Below are 25,618 nucleotides of genomic sequence, written 5' to 3'. Positions count from 1 at the left end.
GTCTAATCTAGAAGCAGCCATCGCTTGGTTCCCTCTCTCATGAATGCATGCTCATGTAACATTAACGTTAATGTACAATGGCGGCGGCGCTGACGCAGCAAATATTGAAATGTCTGCAATAACGTTTACCTTTATGGCACATCAACACTTCCAACACTGGCTATAAATAACCCGATACTAAATGCGCATTTTTCCTCTGTCTTGCCTCATTAACGCTAATGTTAACCTGAGATAATAATGTTGACATTCATGTAACTTATGAATTAACGTTAGCTTACTTTGCCCAGTCGGCTAATACCTATAGGGTGACTAACTATGGCTAAACTACCGTTAGCATTCCTTAACATGCAATATCATTCTAGCAATATGGAACAACCTACGTAGAGCCATTTATTGCCAACGTTCAATCTTGAAATATGGTTCTGTACCTCACCATTTCCTTCTCAAAACTCGATGTAGCCCAACAATTAACCTTAATGTAACTTATTATTATATTATCATGTTCACACAAGCTAGCGGGGAGACTAGCTTCTAACCATGAGCCAGTTAACATTAGACTCATTACAAACTTAGCTAGCTTATACATATCTGAAGATTTTTTATTATTATTATTATTATTATTATTATTATCAGCTCGCCCAAGAAAGGTAAACACCACAAAATAATACAAAAATACTTAGATCTGTCTCCATGTCTGACTGCATCGTTATTCCCACGCAGAGTGAGTGAAAAAGAGCAGACGGAAACAGCGTTTCAAAAACACAGTGGCATGATGTGATTGGGCGACACAAAAACAGCTGTTAATGTGGTAAATTTGAAATAAAATAAATAAGAGTATATTTGTTTTCTTCATGATTTTTATTAATTGTAGAGCTGTTTCATAGCTGCCAGATAAAATATATGTATTTATTTCCTCTGCCAACACAAATGTTTTCCCATCAGTATATAACACATGTATGGTGTCAACTTATCCAGAGCGGGAGATAAAAAAAAATTACACATTGTGTGCTAAAATCTACACGTGTCAAAATGCTATCTACACAGTCACATGCGTTGTTTTTTGACACATCTCTTTTTGCAGTGTACAGTTATTAAGTTAGTGTTACGTAGTGTTGAAAACGTAAAAAAAAAAAAGTGACAAACTCTAGCCATATTTCCGCTTCCCCAAACCCGGTCATTGCCATTCTCTACCTGTCCACTAGATGTCCTGAGACTTTTCCACCTGTTCCAGTCACAGACTCATCCTCAACAGCTGCTCACCTGTTTCCACTTTCTCTCGTCAGCCTTTCAGTAGGCCTTTATAACCGGCCCATTTCCACTCACTCCAGTTCAGTCCAATCCTTCCAGTTCCTCAAAGTTGCCATCTGTGTTGTACCTTTACTTTCCAGGCTCTGTATTGTATACCATGAAATTTGGACATTACCTACCTCTTTTGAACCTGCCTGCAGATCTTTTGGACTCTGAAGATCTTTTGCCCCTTTGGATTTGTTTGCCTGTTTGGACTGCCTTCCTGATTTTTACCCTTGCCTGCCTCATGATTTCTGCTACCTGTAAGCTTACATATACTTTCACTTTGGCAATACATCCCTGAATTGAATCAGCCTGCCTAGCTGCCTGGATTTGGACCCTATCACTGTTGTTGTCTAACAGATTAACAATGTCAGTAATTTGATAAATTCTGTTTATCGTCCATCCCTACTCTAACCCTGTCTGATGAATGGCTGCATATAGCCAAGTAGGCCTATTACATTGTTCATGCTTCAGTATGCATGGAGCTAGGGAAAATGAGAGGTGCTTATGGAATGGACCACCGGAGGAAAATGGGGGAGGGTCATGTCTTTTTATTCTTTGCTGAGGGCAGGGTCATCCAACATTTTTCAGTCCAGAGGGGGGGGGTCACCCAACTTTTGTATTCATGAAACAGCAACATTTCAAAGTGGCTCGTTTGGTGCATATTTTTCCATGTAGCTCTTAGTCTCGGCCCTCCATCGCTACCAGATGGGTCTGACCCATGGATGTATTAAGTTTGCTGTGGGGTAGGGGGAGCTGCCCCCTGGTGGCTGAAATGGATAATTGCATTGTTTAAAAAATGAGTGGAATAATTACTTCTGACACGATCATATATTTTAAAGATATCTTAAATAAAACAAAACAACTAAATGGTGGTAGGTAATACATCTGATTTCATATACTGCTTTAGTAAAAAGTATTTCCTGGCTGACGATGGCAGCAGCAGGACATAAAAAACAAAAATGACTGTTGCTAGTGTGGACATCTTACTGTGCCAAGGCTACAATAAAGGTTTCCTAAATGCCACATTTGATGTCAGCTTACTAATTAATTGCGGGTTTTGTGTAGATTTGGACTTTTATACGTTTATTCCACTTTGTTTAAACAGCGAAGTGGATGAAGCCTAGTGACTAGTCCATAGCAACCAGTTTGTGTGTTGAATGTTACCCAGAGTGCCTTGCTCAGTAATGCAGGAAGTGTGCATTTAGTTTCCATGCTTATTGTGTTTCCACAACAATGTTAGTGAATAAATCTACTGAAATGGCCACCACACCATAACAGAGGAGTGAGATGCGTCAGATGAGAATGTAGAGGTTTAGTCATGTATGTCATGGCTGTTAAAAAAACAATGGGAATCTGTATATTTGCCAAGCGCAAACCAGTACAGAAGGTATCAATAAATTGCTGCGGGAGGGTCATGCCTTTTTTCCAAATTGTCTTGGAGGGTCATAGACATTTTTTTTTTCTAGTGAGGGGAGGGTCATGTCTTTTTTTGGCTAAAGGTCCCAAAACTCCTCCGGTGGCCCCTTAAATAAATAATGAACAGTCCCTATGCATCACTAGCCTATGACACACTTTCCTTTCTGAGTCACCTCACTCTATCAGCATCCTGATTTTGTCTCTAGTTTAAATTTTTACCAAATTTTACCACAGCAAATTTGACTGGAATATTGGATTGTATGAGTTCGACAATCGACTTGTGTAGACTTGACCGGAAAACAGGAAATAAACGGAGGTATGTGCGCTGGCTGGATTAACACAACCTTTATGCCTTTTTGTCACATCCACTGCAGTCAGATTTGCTGTGTTCCCTCAGAAGGAATCACTGCACTTGTAATGACATTTCGAGCATGTTTAGAGGCTTAAAACACGTTTAAAACTTGCCCTGTTTAAGCCTGTTGGGTGCTAACGCTAGCAGGGGGATAACACGGTGTAGGCAGCACCGATTGTTTTCTTTTTGCTACTGCCAGCACTCCAAATTTTCAAACAGAGCTACGTGTTGAAATTGACCAGAATTCTCCTTTAACAGAACTATACTGTATATTATATCCAAACAAGCCTTAGTGATAAAGGTAAAGATTATATATAGTATTTATTTAAAAAAAAAAAACACTTAGCTGGCCATTTCCCTCTGGAAACAGCCGGTTTCCCCCAGAGTGGCAAGTACCTGTATTTGGACTGGGATGGCACGGTTCCGGTGCATTGCCCTCTCTACTGGACCCAATTCAGTACATAGTTCCAAGAGCGCAGCTTTATGGAATTTTAAATCGGCATATTAGCCAGTCATCGTCATGGTCGCCTGAAGCCTTTTTCTCTCCTGATTCTTCCATTGGGGGTTAGTCCTCCTGCAAGGCCAGCAGTGCCATCATGCAGCATTACGCAAGGGGGTCACCGCAGTATTAATATGTTTACAACAATTAGTGATTGATAGTGATTGTAGACACCTTGCCAAAATCACAGCATCAACTAGTGGTATTCCCCCCCAAGATACAATTTGAAGACGAAAGTCTAATAGGCAAACACATTTTTCTTCATGCAGGTTTTGTCACGAACAGTAATAAAGTGCGGACCGATAACAAGGACATTAAGTGTAACGATGGCGCGAGAGCTTAACGGCTGTCTTTCCAGACTTTGACATTTGATGATATGGGCACAGTATTAAAGACAGATATTTAGTTATTTACACTGTGTTCTGCCGTTATCTAATGATAGCTAAATGCTATCTTGTATTCCATGGAGTCGGGCCGTCTCATCCTCCTGCGCTCCGTAGCGGACAGTGTGACGGTGAGACAGCGGCGATTAAATATTAACGAGTTTTGATTTAAAGGGATACTTCACCGATTTAGCATTAAGCTTTGTATCAGTAGAAACCCGGTAGTACTTTTGAATGACCGTGCTTCCCTCCCTCATGTTCCCCTGAGACGAGAGATCTCTGTAATGTGGGTCTGGAAAAAAGCCTCTGACGGAAAAATCGTCATTTTGCGTCTCAAGAGGCTTTTTTTGCCCAGAGGCAATGGACTACAGCCAGTAGTAGGACCTACTTCTGCATGTTGTCAACCCGCCCATAGGGGGTTGGACTGCCGACATTCTCCGATATTTCACGAAACAAAACCAGTGTCAGCCATCTTGAATACTCGCGTAGCTTAGTGGCTTCTCAGCATCACTACTTTAGATAGATTTATTCATCCCGAAGGAAATTTTAGAACAACAATTATGTGCATTCAAACTACCGCACACGTGTACCAATGAGATACATTGGTACAGATCGGAGAATATGCAGGACACTTTATTACAGACAGAATACTCGACACAGCTTCGCCTGCCGACTATGGAGACCAGCGGTGTTGCTCGATGCCTCTGGCCGGTAAAGGGACATCATCAGCGGGGAACGTTGAACGAGTTTGCGGGTGGCAAACTCGTGTTTGTTGTCCGCTCATTAGACAACAAACTGGACTACATCCAACTTCAACGAAACTCCCAACGCCCCAACAGAAACTACTGTGTTTTTGTTGTTGTGGAAACAGTGTACCGGACTATCCAGCCTGTTTCTCTGTCGCCGGGTAAGAGTGGAGATGGGCTGTGTTAACACGGACTTGTGCAGAAATTAGCTGCTTGTATCCAACTAACTGCTAACTGCTGGTGGAGTTTGTGACTATTAAATACTGACCATTCTACATTCCACGCAAATTTACAACTGTTTTTAATCGTGTTTACAGTCTACCAAGCGCTAATGCTAGTATGCGTTAGCTGAACTTTACGGAGCATATGTGTGTGCACTAGCTAAATGTAGCCTGTTTCGTATGTCGTTTTTATGTAATGTTGTTTTTATACATTTTAAATGCGTAACACCACTAGAGCCACGGTGAAACGTTGTTTTGTGTATATGGTTGAAATGACAATAAAATGGTGTCTTTCATCCTTATGAGCCAAAAACACATTTTCTGGCTTATCTCGTCCTAGAAGGCACCAATTTCTATACTTTTTTCACATTTCTACTACATAAGTGACCCAATTTAAAGATATATTCGTCTTTCCAACGGTGAAATATCCCTTTTTAAGATTTGATTTGTATTTTACAAGGTGTTTATACAGTTAACAGTTAAACAGTTATCACTCAGTACAAGCGCAAATAACACTGCTGGATTTAATCTTCATGGTAACGTGGATGACATGGAGTGAAGAAATGTGCGTGAGGCATTAATACTAATAAATATTAAGAGTAATCTTTATTCCCACATGTACTTTCTGCAGTCTGACTTCAATTCACCACCTCACCATTTGCGTCGCCAATTCCCATTGTCTCCAAAATGTGCGTACGCATGGGTCAGAGTTTGCGTGGAGGACCGCACATTCTCCCGTCAAGTTAAATAAATTACAACCTTTTGCGTGGGAAGTGGCGTACGCACATTTTCAGCCCCGTTTTGTGCGTATGCCACATTTATAAATGAGACCCCTGAACACACAGGGTGAAAAGAGGAGCTGCAGCAATGTGCAGTACAACAAAAATATGGTGTTTTTTTTTTTTTTTTTGTAAACCTATTCTGGTAAAACCTCAAAATACAATTATGAACCTGAAAATGAGCATAATACGGGCACTTTAAATACATTGTAATGAATAGCATAGCCTTGTTTAGCCTTTTTTTTGGTGATATAAGTGTTAAATGAGGGTTACAGTAGATAGTGTCAAAATGTGTAGATTTAGATAACCTTTGCACCCTTTACTGTGTAGATGAGGAACAGCTGAGACTACTCTACTTATCTCTACTGCTGAGGCAGCAGGACGATCAAGCTTAGCTCCAGATGGAGAGGATCTCCCTAAACTTACCCCCATTGTGTTGGCTGCTCTAGTCTTACTTAAAATTATGCAGGATAAAATCATTGCTTTTAAAAGGAAGTATTTAGTGTCTTGTATGGATTGATGGGATGCATTGACACTGCCCTCAGGGTAGTTAATCTCAGATTTGATCTAGAAGTTTATGCTTCTTTCCTACACATAAGCTTTACTTTTAGAAAACTGACTCATTATTTGTCATCAGTCTATTTTTACTGGGTGAAGCTATGTAAAAAAAGTCCCTCAGAGCTGTCATGTCTGTCACCACTGTCTGCTCTTTGTTTATTTGTAGCTAAGTGTTTAAAGTAGTTATATTCATTTTAAGGAGCTAAGTGCTCCTCCTGTCAGCTGTAATATCTTGTCTTCTTTTATGTCCTGCAAGTGAAACATTTTTATATGTAATTTAGGTGCTATGAGGACCACAAGGGACAATTCAAAATCACCCTTGTTCTAAATGGTGCATGCAATGCATTTAAATGTTTAAAAGCATTTTAAATTTGTGTTAACTGTATGCATTTTGTGTCAAAGCAACAAGAAATCTGTTAAATGTATAGCCTACACAGACGGATGTTGTGCTAACTGTGTTAAGAGTTTAGGAATGTTGTTAAAAGTATTGGGGGGGGAAAAAATTGTCATATCAATCGGAAAAAACTGTAAAGGCTGAAGGCCAAAAAGTCACACAAAAACACAAATGAAACCGGAAATGAAATATCCCTTACTCAGGACAGGGCAGGAATTCCTTTTATCCTGTTTTTGTTACTGACTGTTCTGAACAGGCCATGGGTTAGGGTGACTCTAAGGAGCAAAGCACAACAATATTGGACAAAATGTATTAACAAAAGGAGTTATTTGACATTTTGGGATATATTGATTTTCTTGCCAAAAGTTGAATGAAGAGATTGTAGACGGACGCGAGAGTGGTATAAATCTTCTAACTCTTGGCAAGAAAGCGAATAAGCGTATATCCCAAAATGCCACACAGTTAATTTAACAAAGCAGAAAATTGACCAGGGTTTGATGAAAGACAACACTTAAAACATGCAACAGAAACCACATTCAATAATTTACATGAAACATATCTGTAAATTGAAAGCTGTCAATTGAATGCTTTATCCCCAAAGAGGGGATATTATTAATTTGAATAAACTGTAGGTTAAAGGGGTGATAGAATGATTGATTATATAGGGTATTTCACACTGTTCTTTAAGGTCTCCTAATAGGCTATGTAACATTGGTTGGGCTGAAAATGACCCAGGTGCTATTCTATGGGGCTTAATGCATCCCTGTGGAATGGCTCTATTTGGAATGAGAGCTTTTCTTCCAAATATGGCATGCTCATGAATATTTAGATGAGCTTCACGCTGATTGGTTGAGCGAAGCACATACAAATACAGTGGAGAAGAGACAGCAGGTCTCATATTTCAGACACTGCAATGTTATACATTGTTCGTCTGCTATTTCGTTACTAAATTCACTTCTCAGACTTTTATGTGAGAAATCAACTATATAAAGCTCAAACATGGGCCGTTTTACGAAAATTGATGGCTAATTGCAAATTTGGTAAGACGTGTCGGACTTCAGGAGCTCCACACAGTCTGATGAGATAGCGGCAGCCCGCTGCGCTCCGTACCCAGGGAAAAGTCACCGTTTCTGGGTTACTGGACTACCGGGGCTCCGCAGAGCTGGCCGGGTTGATACCAAGCACACAGCTGATGCGAATTCTCCGCCCCCTTGTCAAAGCCGTTACATTGTGTGAGAGATGATTTGCTCCAAGTGTGAATGACTGCTCCAAGTGAGAATGTTAGTGTGAAATTGAACACTACAGTATGCCAATGTTGTTTTTAATAAAAAAAAACATTTGCACAAAGCAAGCTGATCCACTTTTCCATGTTGATAAGAGCATTAAAATGAGAAATAATGGGACAAAAAGAAATCAAGGGACATTTACAATAGATAAAAATGTGCGATTAATTGCGAGTTAACTATGACATTAATGCAATTAATCGCCATCTGGGACTATTGGTTATTTATTTAAGTGGCCACCGGAGGAGTTTTGGGACCTTTAGGCTAAAAAGACTTGACCCTCCCCTTGCCAGTAGTAATTTTTATATAACCCTCCAAAATGATTTAGAAAAGAAGCATGACCCTCCCCTTATGTGCTAGCTTGCACTTATATGATATACAGATGCCATTTGATTTTTTTTACAGCCATGCCATACATGACTTAACCTCTGCATTCTCATCTTACACATCACACTCCTCTGTTATGGTGTGGTGGCCATTTCAGTAGATTTACTCACTAACATAGTTGTGAAAACACAATAAGCATGGAAACTAAATGCACACTTCAAATACTAAGTTACTCCTCTAGTAAACTAGTATTCATATGAAATAAAACAAAACATTGAGACCATTCAGCAAAGGACACTGGGAAATAACCAATTGAACACTGGTTGCTATGGACTCATCACTAGGCTTCCTCAGTCATATGTTTAGCACATAGGTAAAGCTGCCAAAGCTGAACATTATATTCCAAAACATGTTTATTTTTAAAGCAGATTTTAAATTTCATTGTAACAATTACTTACCCGCAATCAATTAGTAAGCTGACATCACATTTATATACATGGCATTTAGGAAACCTTTATTGCAAGGTTGGCACGGCAAGATGTCCAGATTAGTGCAACAGTAAGTTTCGTTTTTTGCGTCCTGCCAGGTAATATTTTTTTTTTACTAAAGCAGTGGATGAAATCTGATGTATTACCAACCACCATTTAGTTGTTTTGTGTTATTTAAGATATTTATAAAATATCTGGTTATGCCAGATATAATTAATTATTCCACTAATTTTTTAAACAATACAATTACCCGTTTCAGCCACCAGGGGGGCAGTGCGCCCCCTGCTCCCCAGCAAACTCAGGGCCGGTTCACATTGTACGCGGCATGCGCTGCGCTCGCCGTTAGGTTGTCCTATTCCCAACTATATTTTTTTGTGCTTGCCGCCAGGCTCAGCGCAAATTTACGTCATACATGCGCCAATATTTGAATGCATGTCACGTCTGCGTCCGGTGTTTACATAAGACGTGCAGTACATGCGACATTAGGCTCGTTCGAGATGAGCCAGGTCTGCTCAGAATCGATCACCGCCGATCGCCGACCAATGCATGCTGGTTAGATTTGTGTCCGATTTGATCCCGACTTGCTCTGACGTCATGCACACGTGGGCAACGATAACCTCACGAGATCAAGGCGGCCGCAGTTTTTAGAGCCAGGCGCCGCAGTTGCTCTCCATCATAGACAGTATATAAGAATGGACCAACAGATCCTGTTGCTCTGGACGGAGACCAGTGAAGGCCATTAGAAGCACTTTTCCGGTGAGCGCTGAGCATTACTGCGCAGCCTCCAACTGAGAGAGACAACGTAAATGTGACGTGAGCAACCTGTCTGAAAGTTGTAAGTCTTCTGGTAGCTGTGCCAAGAGAAATCTCAATCATTCCCAATCTTACAGAGACGGAGAGCGTAGGTATATGTAAGGAGATAACATGGACACAGGCTAATTATTGCTAAAAATGCTAATTAAAATACTAAAATGCTAGTTAACATTAGTAATTAAACTTAAACAGCTAATGTAAGTCGAAACTGCCTGCAAGCTTCTCCTGTACTATACGGTAATTCCTCTACTATGTGACAGTAAGTCGCGTGGTTATGACACAATCGTTAGCCTATTTTTACAAAAACGTCTACTACGGAGCCATAACGTGAGGTACAAGGTAATGGAGCCTTTTATACATTGTCGTGTTTCTGTAGAAATAAACAATGGACAAATAAAGTCTTTAAACGCTTCAGATGTAAAGTTATTCGCTGTCAAAGTGACGTCAAAATGAATGGCAGTCAATGGAATGCTAACGTCGGGTGGTCGCTTTGTAGCATCAAAATGGCGCCATAGAAGGTTCGAGCTCTGAAGCGAAGCTTACCCCCTTGCTCTCCACCGACTGCAAGACCCAGGCGGACCCAGGGCATGCTGGGAAACGCCGGTGTTCTGACGATCTATGCTGCCTTGTCGAAAAATGCTACCGTAGCGCAAATCGATAGTCTATCGAGTCGCGCTGCCCTATCGAAATGTGCTTCCTTATGTGTTCCCATTTCCAATTGTGCAGGCAGGCTGAATCCCATAGAGGTATAACTCTAACAGTATTGACATCTTATGTTTATTTGAGAATATTTTGATACTCCATTATATCTTTATTGAATATTTCAGTGGTAGCGTATTCTGACAAATATACCCTATCAAATAATGCTCCCCCAACAGAATCATTATATATTGCACTACTCACTCCATGTGTATTGTCAGAAGATAAGGAGCATATTTTGATATTCTATTACAACATTTATTATTACCACAAATACAGTACAATGTGTTATTTCTGTAACGTAAAAGTAACAGTATCGACCGCATGTCCGAGCAAGGTTGCATAAATTTATGGGCGGGGAATCGGACCACGCTTATGGGTCGTGCGCATGCGCAGAACCGCTAAGTAGCACATCTCGATAGGTAGCATAGATCGACAGAACACCGGCCTCTCAGTTGATCTAACAGCTGATTGGTTCAGAATCGACTCAACTGATGACGTTTTATATAAACTTTTTATTGATTTTGATTTGGAGGGATTTTAACTATTTGTCTGATTTAACAGCTTATTCTGTACAAACCACATGTTGTGTGACTGATAGTGACGTTTAGAAGTCAGAGAGACTAAATCTGTTCAGATTACAGATCATCTACAGTCTGTTGTTAATTAAAATCAGCAACAGATCACATGTAGAGCATTTTAACAGCTACTCTGTCAGAAAACAACTGGATACTGTGTAGGAGCTGATATATGGGTCTGATAACATTTTATTAAATCGGAATCGGACCACAGTGTTTCTGTCACTTCCTGTTCAGCCTGAAGGCTGCTGAAATCGGCTGGAAACTGTCCGACTTGACATCGGATTTTTGTCATCGCCCCCTGCTGCTGCCGCCGCCTGCTCTCGTCCACTTTATAGGCGAGGCGCAGTTCATCTCGAACGAGCCTAATGTGTAGGATACACAGTAGTGATTTGGTGGAGATGATGTTTCTGTCTTTGAAACAAAAGAAAGCCTTGGCACTTGCCCTGGTTGTGAAGAGAAGACGGAGGAAGGCAGCAGGAAGAAGGGTGTGTTGTGCTCGAGATCCGCAGGTCCAGAGAGCAGTTGGGGGAATTCCGGCTGGTGAAGGAGCTCCGCTTTTACTTTAACCGGTTCGAGGGGACTTTCGGCTCAACAGGGAGCAGACTCTCGTCTGCTGACGTCTGCTGACGAGAGTCTAGAGCCTACGATTTCCCGGATGCGAACAACATTCCGAAAGCTCATTTCTACAACGGAGCGTCTGGCTATTTGTCTCTCCCTGACGTGTGGCTCCAGACAAGACGGTATGGAAAAGTACTTCCGAGTCTGCCCCTGCACCACTTTTTTTGTCTCCTCTCCTTTATGTACCTGTCCCTTAGGTTCTTCCACCTTTTCTTACACTCCTCCTCTAAATAGATGAAGACGTGTGGATTATTTTCATTTCTAAATAAAATGCATTTCAACACTATGTGTCATTGCATGTCTATATAGGCCTACTTAAGTAAGAGGTCTGCAGTCATTGCAGTTGGGTATAATAAAGCTAAGATATGAGCCTACATTCATACATGCATCATTCATTCTCTGGAAAACACTGTTTAATGCATATGTGCAATTAATTCCTCCAAAACTGGAGCTTACACATTTGGCTCCATATACCTAACTATCTATATGTGAACTTCAATGAAAATGAACATGACTTCTGTCAATTAGTCAAAACATATTTTACATCATATAAACATACAAATACAATATTATTATTGTGTAATAACAGAGTGTAAATTGTAATTTCCCCATTGGGGATCAATAAAGAGTATAAATTCAATTTTCTTTTAATAAATACAAATATATCCTAAAAATACCTGTATGGAGCTGTATAATCAACTTGGTATTTGGTTTTCGCAGCTCACAACAGTAGGCTACAGTTGCTTTGGTGCATTTCTCAGCTCAGAGATGAAAATAATGTGTAACTTTGTCACATAGGGAATAGTGCTCCCTTTCATGTGCATTGTTCATTAGACTATACTTCCAGAGTGAACTGTTAAATATGGACAACAACACAAAGCAGATTCATTATCTTGGTATAAACAATGGTGTCAGTTTGATTCATTGGTATAAATACTTGCTTTGGACACATAAACAAAATATTTCCAGCAAGATACACGATTTTTCAGGTCAGTCACTATGCGGTGCAGTTTACACCAATTGTTTTGAGAAATGCACTCACTGTTGTGCAAATGCAAATTATGATTTGACAAATGAATGCACCAAAGTAACTGAGAAAAAATGTAACATAGGGTTGTATTTCAGTCCATGTTGATTTCACATAGCTAAAACAAACCTGAATGAATTAAATTAAGAGGCTACAATAATCTACACAGCTGGCATGCCTATTATGGTGAAATATGCTTCCACAGCATAGTTTTTCGTCCAAGGTCTCTGTAGCCTACGACCTTGAACTTGTGTCGTAGCCTATACAGCTCTGGGAGATCGCTGACGGCCAAAATCAACCTCTCGTCCATGTTCCGTTTGTGGATCCACATGTATACTGTGTTTTTGTTGTTTTTTGACACTTGAATGCACGTCACAGCGCACTGCGGCCGCTCTTGCGCGTGCCGCGGTCAAAGTTGAACCATGTTGAACTTTGACCGTGGCATGCGCAAAAGCGGCCAGTCGCAAAATGCTGCTTGCGCTGCGCTTTGCTCAGCGGCAGACCAGTTCTTGCGCGAGCAAGCCATTGATAATAATGGGTTTCATAGCGCAGCGCTGCCGTTTGTGCGTACAATGTGAATGGCCCTTAAGAGCTACATGAAAAAATATGCACCAAACAAGCCACTTTGAAATGTTGCTTTTTTCATGAATACAAAAGTTGGGTGACCCCCCCCAGACTAAAAAAATGTGGGTGACCCTCCCCTCAACAAAGAATAAAAAGACATGACCCTCCCCGGTGGTCCATTCCATAAATACCGAACGGTCTTTACGGTAACCTTTAGGCCACCACTGCCCCTTTTAAAGGGATAAGGGATAAAGATCTAAATATAGGGTACACTTACTGAGTGTTGTTTTTTTTTTTTTTTTAGGTTGACCATTTTTTAGGTGGCTAAAATATGTTTTGCTGTGTGGCCCCGTCCACAGCAGTACATTGCTTAGCTTCCATGTTGGGACTCTCCAAACTGGGGACTCGCTGACCGCCATTTACTGGTCCACTTCAAAAGATCTAAACTATCCTTTTAACCCTCTTCGTTTTTAAGTAAGTGTGCCAGTTAACATTTTTATTCAGTTTTGCCTCATTATATTGGCCGTATAATATTTTTCTATCCTACTTTCAGTTGTATTGTCGTTAATCAGAGCATTTCTTAGAATATAAATTTATCCCATGTGAAATCATGAGTGGCAGCAAATTTTATGAATTTCATGAAAACAGGATGATGAGGTTTTCTGGAAAGCTGAATCCTCATTTTCAAAATCTTGCTTTGTGGGAGAGTGGTTTCCAAAACCGCAAAGCTGGAATTGAGAAGTCTTCCCACAGAACAAACAAAACATAATTACTCCAGTTTGAAGACATTTGAAAGTGTGTGTGTGTGTGTGCTTCATTTAACATGTTTCCTCATAATGTTGATTAAAAAAAAACATTTTTTATAGATTACATCACCTTAGCTTCAGTGTAAAAACACTAAACCTCACTGCAATTACATCAGATTGCATTTGCAGTAGGTGTTCAGAGTGACAGTATTTTATGGAACCCTTTTTTTTTTATTGAGTAGTTTGTATTCTGTTTGTATTTTATGCTTGTTTGAGTTATGTACTTTGTCTTTATTCTTCTGTACAGCACTTTGGTCATCTTTGGTTGTTTTGAAGTGCTCTATAAATAAAGTTTATATAGTTTGACACATGGGGACATCTTGTGGCAAATGGTATGTACTTCTATTTTGAAATAGTGACGCAGTTACAACACTAACAGCCACTTCCATCTCATCATTTTACACACAGGCATGATGTGCCCAGCCAAAACATCCCACTCGCTTTAACCCTGCATGCCACTGGAGAAGGGCTCATTCAGAGTAGACCTGTGTCAGTTCCACACCACATCACCTACCAGGTACCACTGGTTAACTGCACTCCTCACACTTTTGCTCTTGTGTTTTTGGTTGTGAAAAGGCTAAAAAGAAGAAAAAAAAAAAAACTTTGTATATAGATCCCCAGTATCGCTCTTACTATAGCATGAGTACCATTTCGGCATGTGTTGTGATCCAAACCTTCACAGACCTGCTGTGCCTAGTTATGGTTGCTAATCTATGATTCACGGTTATGGGAAGGGGTTAAGCTAACAGTCAGTTTCATTTAGCTGCCTCAGTTTCAGGGTCCCGGTATGAAGCCCCCCTAAATCATCAAAGGGGCTGCATCATTGACTAAAGTGGATTATCAGTTTCTGTATGCCAGTGTGGACACAGCCACAATCACCGATCCCAAATATTACATTTGCTGCTGGTGCAAAGCCTTGTGCAATGGAAAATGAAAAGGACTTTTGAGGAATACCATGTAGCCTGATCAGCAAAATAGAGAGAGAGTTTTCATTTAAATTGCAAGAGGAAAAACACACTTTATCTTCTTCACACTGTCATAAGTAAGGTATACAGTTGCTTGACAGAGTTGATACTTAATGATTTAATGCTCATTGATATCATGTGTAGAGAGGTTAGACATGTTGAGTATATAAAGGAATATAAAAGAAATAGCAGAAAATGTTTAATGATTTAAAATGTAATGATAAAATGAAAAAATTGTGGTCAACTGCCCCAGCACTTCCTTTCAACATTTACATCTACATGTGTTTTATTATCTGTACAAATGACACAAACTTGCCAAGGTAGCCGTTTTGTGTAAGCTTGTTTATTTGATGCATTAGTAGTCTAAAACATGGCATATTGATTCATTAAAGCCAATTCATGAAAAAGGAGTTAAACATGTATTTATTTCATTCCCTATACACATTCAGATAATGCTGTACAAATCAACAAATAGCTTTCAGTAGCCTGGACGTTCTTCTGACTGTGTGTGGTTACATACTGCATATAGTCGTATCACTTGTGTGGTACTTTTAGAGAGGTGTGGCAGTTGCTAAATACCACTTGGTATTTATTCCAAGATGATTCCTGATGATGCAAACAAACTACTAAGGAAAGAATAAAAAAAGAAGAAAATTCTACTTTATAGTTTGTCACTAGCTAGACAGACATAGCTGCCCACAAAAGCTCTATGAGCTGAGTAATTCTCATCTCAGCGCCTGTGTCATTTCACGAGGAGAAGCTGTTGATGTGGCTTTAATGCATGTACATGACCTGATTAAATGGTAAACACTTTCATTACCTTTTCTGACATGTCAAGGGAAATTAGTCCCACATTTCTATATTCTACAGTTGTAAATACAGAGCAGTTTCAGTTTGTATAGAGGTTATTGCAACACCAGTGATAGCCCCAGTTTGTGCCTTTCATGTATTGTTATAGTCTCACATTGCCAGACCTATCTCCACTGCGGAGTAAGGTCCAGCTCCTCCACAAATGCATTCCTGGATAGGAAAAAAATACGCTGTGGGTTGTTTGTATTTCTTTAAACCAATCTTAATCGTCCTGGGTAAAGCTCCAGATGCAGAGAAAGTGGCTCTTCAAAATGGTCTCGGGAAGGAACTTGTTTTGGTGAAACATTTGCACCCCGCAAAAGAAAATGCCACATACAATATTAAATGAAGTTAACGGTTCACACAACACAGTAGACCTGAGACCAGTGAGCTATTTAAATTAGCAGGATACATGGTTAAACTTAATTTGCTCTTACTAGTGTATTTTGTCCATAACAAATCCCCGCCAATCCATCCCAAAACATCCCAGTTAGATAGTAAATGCCCTTAACATATTCTTTGTAAATCTTTACAATCATTCCCTGAAAGAACCAAGCAGGCCTGCCTTGTTGCACAATCCCGATTTTCTTCAAAACTTGCCATTTTCAGTGTGTAGCTTGTCTGCTTGGAGGTTCTGATTGTTTCCTGAAGAGAACAAAGTTTAAGAACGGCAACACAAAGAACGGAAGGTGGCGGAAAATCTGGGGATTATCCTGGATATGAACGTTGTTGATATGTCGTTGATCCAAATATTGTTATAACTTTGAGAGTGTTAAGTGTTTCTTGTTGGTTCTTGTTTTTATAAACATCATCGGGGATGTATTCTTCAGAAAAACAGATGCTTATCTCTGTGACTGAGATGTAGGCCTATTGGTGGTACATGTGAGGCACAAACTAAAGCGACACTTGTGAGAACTTTGTGTAGACAGAGGAGTCTGTGCTGTGAGGCTCACATGTGTGAGTTGTACAGATAAGTGTTGTTGATGCTCCAGTCAGGAGGGAAGTCCTGCACTGCGTGGCTCTTGACGTGTCTCTGCATGGCGGCCAGGCTATTGCAGAACTCCAGGCACACTGTGCACTGGTAGGGCGTGGCCCCGCCGTGAGTGCGCAGGTGCTTGATCATGGCTGAGTAGTCCCTTGAGCGCTGCCCACAGAGACGACACTCAAAGGGTTTCTCTCCTTGAGAGAACAGGGGGGCACAAGAAGGAAGACAATGGAGGTGTGTTTACATGAGAGAGGGCCTCAGACCTTTAGCCATTAAAAGTGTATTCCTTGCCAGTGTTATACCATTTGGTAATTTGATAGGGTATATTATATTACTTGACTGTAATTTATCCGGTCTAATTGTTACCTATTATGAAATGAATTGCTTAATTTAGAGTGAAATTAAACAAAACATTCAGATCTCAGATTTACGCAAAACTTGTATGTATGTATAACCATGATTGTGTGTGGATGTAACAAAAAACTAAATACAGTAGATCAATAGGTATTAACTATCATTCTGAACAAAAATTAAAAGTAAGATTAAAACTCAACAGCAGGTCTTTTTTGAAATATATTCATGTGTATACACATATTTATATTTATATATATTTGTATACATATTTCAGTTTTAGAACAAATTAATATTTAATATTTAGATGACAGAGGACGTAAAACAGTTCTTTAAAATATTGTTTTAGGATGAGATTTCATCTTAAAGACCCATTCTATCTGAAAAAAGGGGGCTATTTGCAGAGAAAATTGCTTGACAAAGGAAATTCATCACAGTTAATATTCTGCCTGATGTTACTGTGATCACAGCTATTATTGCATGGTTATAAGGGCACACTTTTAATTGCATTACACTACAGAAATAATCATAGTAGCTTTAAAGCAGTTACAGCAGCTAGATGCTCATCGTTGATTGATGGATTATCTCACGCAAGTTTCCAGTTCCTGAAAGGTGTGGCTCATAGTATTACAATGAATGGAAACCGTCACCTGCCTGGAAGTTGGTCAAAAATCTAAACCACCACAGTGCTGCTTTGGAAGATGTGCATCAGTAAATGGTCTACAACATGCAAAAGTGCTAGCACGGTTTTAAGCTTAAAAAAACCCATTGGCTACAAAAAAGACTAAAGAAAGAGAGACTACTTCTCCGTGAGAGTCAATAAAAATTAGTCATAAGTGCCCTCTTTTGCCAGACAAAGCATGTTTTGTCGTGCACTGTCGATTTTAACAGTGTGCTTACCAGTGTGAACGCGGATGTGTGTGTCGAGTTGATGTTTCAGACTAAACTTCTTGGGACAGTGTTGGCACTGGTAGGGTTTTTCACCTCTGTGGTCTGGTCGATTGGATTGTGGTTCATGCTGAACTACATCTCCTCTTCCACAGAATCGACACCCTGCACAGTGCAAACACAAGATGGGGGGAAACAGATCAAGGTCTGAACATTGCGGTGGGCAATGAGGAGCCTGGCTTTTCACAAAAAATATAATTCCTGCACAGTAAAAAATGTAAGCTCATAAAACTGCGTTTTTTTTTCTTTTACTCTTATGTGTAAACTCTTTATGTATATTTTATATATATATATATATATAATATATATAATGTAATATTTTAGTCCTTATAGACAAAAACATTAAAGGGCAATGAGATTTACATTACTTACAATAAAGTGAATCATTTAAGAGCTGCTTGATTAGTTGATTAATCAAGATAATTAATCAGCAAATGATTTGATAATTAATTAATCGTTAGTCTCTAGTTTCAGCTTCTCCTTTGTGGTGCTTTTCTGCTTTTCAGTTTTATGTCATTGTAAATTGAATATCTTGAATATCTTGTCTTTTGTCTTTTGTTTGGATAAAACATTTCACATTTGATGACATCACCTTGGGCTCTGCATTTTTTTGTATTTTCTAACATTTTTAAGACCACGCCATTAACCGATGAATTTAAATAATAATCAGCATATTAATCGATAATAAAGCTGCATTTAAAAAAAAAAAATCCTGCTTAAATCGACAGGAGCCGTCACACATTATAATACTCCCATAATACCAGTTTCAGTTTCTTGCATATGCTTTAGAATAATACGTCGGATACACAGTATTTTAATCACCTTGAAAGGCACAAGTCTGTTTTAGGTCAGCATCCTGTTGCAAGACAATACATTCAGTTTTTACAAGCTTACTTTCATGTCATAATGCATGTCTCTTGTCTGCAACCATAGAGGTTATTGGGTCTTTTTTTTAAATTACAAAGGTGTGATTTTGAGGTTAAAGTAGCAACTCTGACTTTCAACAAAGCCTTTCATTACCTTATATGTGTTTAGGGTTTCTCAAGTGAAAACTGGGGCCTCAGAGTATAGACAGGATGCTGAAATAAGAAGGGTGTGTATTGTAGTAGGAGAAAATGAGAGAATAAACCACAACAATTGAACACTCACCTCTACAAACACAACCTGCTGAGACCTGTTGTCATTAGCATGCTTCCTGTCCAAGATTTCTATTCACTTCTCACTTTGAAAGACCTAACATCTTGTATAGATAATGTTTAAATTTGAATTGTCCTTATTAACATACAGTACTATAATTTCAGGGGAAAGCAAAAACAAGACAAGGAAACATTTCATAGCGACACTGAACACAAATGCTTCATTTATACTCTTTTTGTATATGTGCTGTTACACATTTTATAATCGTATACATTAGAGAGACAGATTTTCCATAAGTGCTTGAGTAGTATTATGTACTTACTGTACTTACTGACTATAGTACTTTTCCTAAGTTATCACACTGCAAAGTGCATTGGAGTAAGTCACTTGTAAAGCACAGTTTTACCAATAGCCTTATCTCTTTAAGTAAGAACATAATGTTCCATCAGATAAAACATGTTAATCAGCTTGATTGTACAAGACAAACTATCATACTTGCCTACATGTACACACACACACACACACACACACACACACTCTGTTGGTTTAGCTATTTTTTGTGGTATCGCATTGACTTACATTAAAATTATAATTTTTAATTTATATTTACATTTATAATGTCATTCAATAAAATAAATATGTATGATTTTTGTTTGGTATAGGACAAACCACTGTTGCGATGCAGTGCATACTGTACTGCATATATATATATATATATATATATATATATATATATATATATATATATATATATGTGTGTGTGTGTATATATGTATATATATATGTATATATGTATGTATATGTATATAGCTGTATCTAGTAACCACACTCCTGCTCCTGCTGCACCATGCTCTCAAAACCACAACTCTCTTTTTATCACTTTCCATTGCTTAGCTACGTAGCTGCTGGAGTCTACCGAGGTTAGAGGTCATGACAAGAACTGTCTTACTATCGTGTTGCTTACAGCCGTGATTGTGTTGAATAGTAATACTAGTATGTTTAATGTGTGGTGATCATTAAATATATAACAGTATGGTTTCTGTTATGATCATATCATTACCTGGTAGTGTGGAGGCGGACTCCCGCAGCACTGAATCAACACGGAGGCTTGTACTGCAGTGTTTGCAGTCTTTAACTCTCTCTCTGCTGGCTTTGGGTACCTCATGGTAACTGTGGAAAATACATTTTTATAACTGTTGCAAAAAAGTACACTACTTGTACCTTTAACAATAAGAAAGAAACTGTTTTTATTTGTGCTCCAAAGAGAGAGCTCACTGACGAACCATACAGCAAGTAAAAGTCTCCCATGTAAAATGTGTCAGTCGGCATATATTTTACGACATTATCTGCTATCACAGATTACATCCTTTAACACCCTTTCCTTCCTCTCCATCCCCAACCACAAGATACTGTATCTATAGCGCTCGTTCAGAGTAAAAGCTCATTTAACTTTCATGTAATGTGAGAGTACAAGGAGCAGGATAATGAAAAGCTATATTTATCCAGAAAGACACACATGTTTTGAACAATTTCTTGTGGTATAAAGTGGCCATGTCTAAACAACTAGGTTTTAGTGGGTGGAAAACCTTGAATTCTGCAAAGGAGGGTAGAAATTTAGGGGGCTCCCCTTTGGAACAACTGTACGGTAGGAGGTAAATCACCCAAAAACAATCTTCTAGTATCACAACAGCAAGTATGGTTTGTTTTAATCTAACAAAAAAAGCTAAAAACTTATATTTATCTTTATTGGAAAATTAACTTCTGTGTAACTGTATTAGAGTTTGCTCTTGTGTGCTGTAATTGGTCTGAAAACAAAGATTATGACTTGTCAGAAAAGAAAAAGACTTGACTGACAGGGAAGGGTTAACAGGTGAAACTGCTGTAGTTGGAAAGTGCAGGAGGCTCTATCACACACAAACAGCATTGAGTCAGGTAATAAGCTGTCGCAAGGGAACAATTGAGCAAATTAGGGGATTCTAAATGACTGTGAGAGGAAAAATAGGGAGACAATGAGTGAAAGTTAAAAAACAGAAGTTTCCAAAATCATGTCCGAGTTTCGACTTACCTCTGCTCACTGGTTTGAACGGTCCCAGTAAATGCTCTCTGGTTGTTTTTTTTTCTTTTTAACAGGCCTTGCTTGATTATGTTCCTCATCCCTGTAGACCTGGCGTGAAGCTTTTGTGTGTAATGTGGATAAAAGCCTGAGTAGCCCATTACAGAGCTGTGAACAGGGGTTTGAAAATGAGAGCCAAGAAGAGGGAACATGTGGGGGGTGGAGAGGGAGAATGGGTATGCTACAGAGGACTGGTTTGGGGACTGAAGGGGGTGAGTTGCAATTAAGCTTGAATAGTTCGCTAACCGCCTCAGGGTGCTCACAGAGCTCCACATGTTTGTCCAGGGAGAAGAGAAAGAGGAACTGCTGCTGGCAGGCCTGGTGAAAACACTGTCTCTGTTATGGGATGTTGCTGACACAGGGGGGAGTTTGGGCTTCTTTCTTGGGGATGGCTGACTGTTGGAATTCTTATCAGGATCAGAGGGCGAGAGGTTTTCCATGACAATGCAGTCGCTTGCCTCCTCCACTGGGGAAGGCGTCTCTTTCACTTTCTCCTCCTGAACTGGACTTTCCTTTTGCTTTTGATCGTTCTCTCCACATTCTTCTTCTTCATCTTTGACACATATGATTTCTCTCATTTTGCCCTCCTCTCTGGCTCTGTAGTGGAGATTGCCCAGCTGCTTCCAGCACTGGTCCTCCAGTGGCTGCATCTCCAACAACTGAGCAGCTCTAAGCAGCAGGTGCAGATCATGCACAGACACCTCAAGAGTCTGTGTGTAGGTGAAGTCCAGAACTTGCTGGAAGGTGTGGGGTGATAAATACTCCAGAGTGCAGTGGACTGGGCTGTCTATGTCTGCCTGGGCTAGCTGCTGCGCGAGTCTTCTGCTAGCACAAGCCAGTACCAGCCGATGAGCCCTGAAAGTTTGACTCTTCACAGAGATGATGGCATCACAGAGCGACCCTGAGCGACGTAAGGCATCTGCCTGCTGCAGGAAGTGGAAGTATTGGGTGTTGTTGATTCGGATCATTTTCAAATTTAAATTATCAAACGTCTGAGAAGAGAGAGCCAAAGGAACAAAATCAATCAGAGAGAGATCCCATCAGATTATGCCCACACTGTGTCAAAATTAGTTGCATCTATTTTCCAGATGGTTACGAGGTATGTGACATTTCAAGAAATGCTAAATTGTAAGTAGGAAAACCACTTTGCAAATCAACAGCAGGGATTGGCGTGTGATTAGCAGATTATGTTTCTCTGTGTTGTACAGTCTGATTTTTCAATTCTTTCCAAACAGCATTACCTATAATGAGAGTTGAGGGGGCAGAATGTACCCAAAATGATTTCATTATTTGTTTATATTGTGCCGAGACGGTGTAACAGTGAATTTATTTTTTTAACTAGTTTGCAGAATAGTTTATAAAATGGTTATGGGTTTTTATTTAAAGCAAATAACCCACCCACATATTTCTATCTTGACAACCAATAGGATTCACACAATTTGTTTTTAGGAGACTCTCAAATGTGCAGAAAAACTTTCCTCAATCACAACTGTATCTGATATTGTGTCTGAATTTTTGGTTGATGTGTGGAAATGTACTGTTTTGTGAAAGCTTTGATATTCGACGCTCACATACACACTCTCAAGCCACAAAGCCGTAACAGTATATGAAACCATGACTAATGACTGTACGCATGAGTAAACATGAGTAAAGTTTGAGCGTCAACAACAATAACTGTATTGTTATATACAACAAACATCAAATGCAAGCGTGGGATTATGTAAATATGTAAGTATGTGACAGAAATATTTGGAATTTTAATAAAATTGAGATTACATGGATGAAAACGCTGTGGCTGTGAGTCGAAACTACCGGATGCCTGAAGTTGTCATCTTCACACAGTCTGAAGTCTATAAGGAACTTTTATGATTATACAGTGTGCGGTTGGTTTCTGCAGCGGTCACAAGTACTGTGAGCTATTACAGTGCAAGTTGCAACTCCATTCGGTGCCCTGATGGTGACTGTAAATGGAAAGTAGATGTGAAACAAAATGACATTTAGTTGTCTCATTACTGGAATTCTTTTAAAATGTGTATGCAGTTTTATTTGTGCGTCTTCCAAAACCCTCTCTCTCTCTCTCTCTCTCTCTCTCTCTGCTCTTAATCAAATTAACTCAATTCTACTATTTTATTTAAAATTGAAACACAACAGCATATAGCGCTGAGAGTGAAAGTGACAGTGAAGCAGCTCCAGTATCAGAAGTAGAAAGTCATTTATATTTACTGTATCTGAGAAGAGCCAGCCAGCAAGCTTCAGGTGTCAGTTTAGCATTAATTTATTAATTTAAAAAAAGTAATTACAGTTATACAATTTGCACAAAGTTGAGAGCACGTAGGGAAAATGATCATACAAGTCAAGCACGCATCAACGCAGTCTACAGTATCATCTGCGTACATGAATATAAATCAGTAGACCGTTTACAGCTGTCAAAAGCCATGCGCTGCCTGATCAAAGTATTGTATATTGTCTAAATACATTTATTAAATTATGTTAATCTTTTATGCCCGATTAAAATATATTCTGTACAATATGCAGTCATGCATTTTGTACATTAGTCATTTTATTTCATATGAATTTCCTTAGATCAATAAAAATGAATATATAATTATAAAATAATAATGCTATTAATATATAGTGGTGTAATTGTATTACTGTAGTCATAGCAGCAGCACTGTGGCGATAGTAATTTAGCAGGTCGATTCACATGGTTCTACAATGTATTTTACGATAAATAACTTTAAAGTGACTTGAGTTAACAACATGCTATTTAATGCACAAGGATATTCGACAGAAACTTTGAAGTAGTGCAATGTGTTGTTTAATATACAAACCGTTAATCCTTTTCATTTGCAGAGAGAGAAATGTTGAGGTCTTTCAGTGGTGACTGTTTATTAGATTGGCTCGCCAATAAAAAATAAAAAAAAACTTTGGTTTTAACTGCTTGTTAGATTGTACTTTCAAATATTGTGGCTGACTCCTACTCTCATTAATGTGATTAATGTGATGCACCTGACATTAAAGTAATGCATGTAGTGGTCTTCTCCCGAGGCCGCTGGCCTTTACATCAATTATTTTATTGTATTGTATCCTGTTTTATTATGCTTCAAGTCCCTGCAAACTTTGTCTAAATTTGTTGTATCTTTAGAATATATTTTGTAACTGGCTTGTGCAATAATCAAATTTCCCCTGATGCTGTTTAAATATACAATGCACTCTTGCAGAGTTGTAACATAGTTAGCAGGTCTTTGAGCTTCTTGCAGTCACAGTACTATCTCAATGCTTACACAGGGGAAAACCTTGCATGCATATGTCAGGTTTACACATCCTTTGACAGGACATGAACTTACAGCCAGCCTCCCCAAAGCTCGCATGTAAAGTGGAGTCACAAGAGAGTTGAACTTAAAGCCTCCACGGCAACAGAAGATCAATAGCGGCACACTATGTTGTGTTCACAGTAGATCACAGAAAACAGGTTAGATGAGCAGCGTTAAAGTGTATCTCCTTGTGGTTTCAAGTTTAGAAACTTAAAAAGCAGCAAGGTGTATGAATGAGACACTTACCCGGTGTTTAGTGAAAATTCTCCCTGGAGAATGAAAAGCTACCTCGCATCATGACTGTGAAGTGACTTGCAAGGTGACATGTCTGTCTGGGTACAGGTTTTGGTGAGGGACAGGGTGGTTTCCTCCTTTGCCTTTACAGTCCCTCCTCTTCAACGTATCTCTTTTCCTTATTGGTTCATTGATTATGGTGCTCAATGGTTTGTTCTTTTGTGATAAAAGACTAACTGTGTGAAAGACTAACTTTCTCCTGTGTTAACCGGTTCTTTTTTCTTTCTATTTTGCTTAAGCACGGAGGCAGTTTTACTACAACATTTTTTTCAAATGTTTTACAGGGTAGAAAACATAACATATATTGATATTGCATGCAAATCACAAAATAAACAGAAGTAACAATAGAAGTAACACATTTTCTGAAACTTAACCACAGCGCCATCGCTTTTAACAGTTTTGACTCTAAATGAGGAGCCTGTCCGTTGGCTGCAATTGAACTGCATTCGAAAAGAAAGATTTGAACCCCCTTGAAATCCCAACATTTCTGCAGTAGAAGTGAGTTTACTTACCGCGCCTTGAATGCTACGCAGGTAAATATGTGCACTGTAGATTAGTTGTACCATATGCGGTGTGCTTAATGTTACTTTAAAGGCAGTTACATTTTAGATTTACGAGTCCTCATCGCAAAAAAGAAATTGAGCATAACAGGGACAGTGGTTAGAGTGGTATTTGCATCCCCTACTGATGCTGTATACCTGTAAATGCTGTACATGATTTCCTCCCCTCCAGCATCACTTGCTGGTCACTATGTTAATAGGCTGTTGTGTGCTGAGACAAAAACCACTTCAAAGACACTGATCTGTGACAGGAAA

The 25,618-nt window shown here is 39.2% G+C and overlaps 1 protein-coding gene and 1 long non-coding RNA gene across 3 annotated transcripts in view; one reads left to right on the top strand and one right to left on the bottom strand.

The window, feature by feature from the left end:
• Positions 1-11,482: 11,482 nt before the first annotated feature.
• LOC144519822 (uncharacterized) overlaps positions 11,483-25,618 on the top strand; it is a 30,543-nt gene continuing 16,407 nt past the window's right edge. The window contains exons 1-3 of one of the 2 annotated variants that reach the window (XR_013502140.1): positions 11,484-11,572; positions 13,346-13,515; positions 14,256-14,364. This is a non-coding gene — a long non-coding RNA (uncharacterized LOC144519822). Of the gene's footprint in view, positions 11,573-13,345; positions 13,516-14,255; positions 14,365-25,618 lie in introns of both variants that reach the window. The other variant, XR_013502139.1, reaches the window with a different exon arrangement.
• Positions 15,136-24,849, bottom strand: zbtb32 (zinc finger and BTB domain containing 32). Its single transcript, XM_078253226.1, has 5 exons — positions 24,756-24,849; positions 21,148-22,187; positions 20,143-20,252; positions 17,898-18,050; positions 15,136-16,840 (listed from the first exon to the last, which is right to left on the bottom strand). Exons 2-5 carry the CDS (start codon positions 22,161-22,163, stop codon positions 16,611-16,613), a joined length of 1,509 nt encoding a protein of 502 aa, XP_078109352.1. The 5' UTR covers positions 22,164-22,187; positions 24,756-24,849; the 3' UTR covers positions 15,136-16,610.

The sequence above is a fragment of the Sander vitreus genome, chromosome 6 (genome assembly GCF_031162955.1).
Source record: "Sander vitreus isolate 19-12246 chromosome 6, sanVit1, whole genome shotgun sequence".
Taxonomy (NCBI): Eukaryota; Metazoa; Chordata; class Actinopteri; order Perciformes; family Percidae; genus Sander; species Sander vitreus.
Note: the sequence above shows the minus strand (reverse complement) of the source record. Positions and strands in the feature narration are given on the sequence as shown.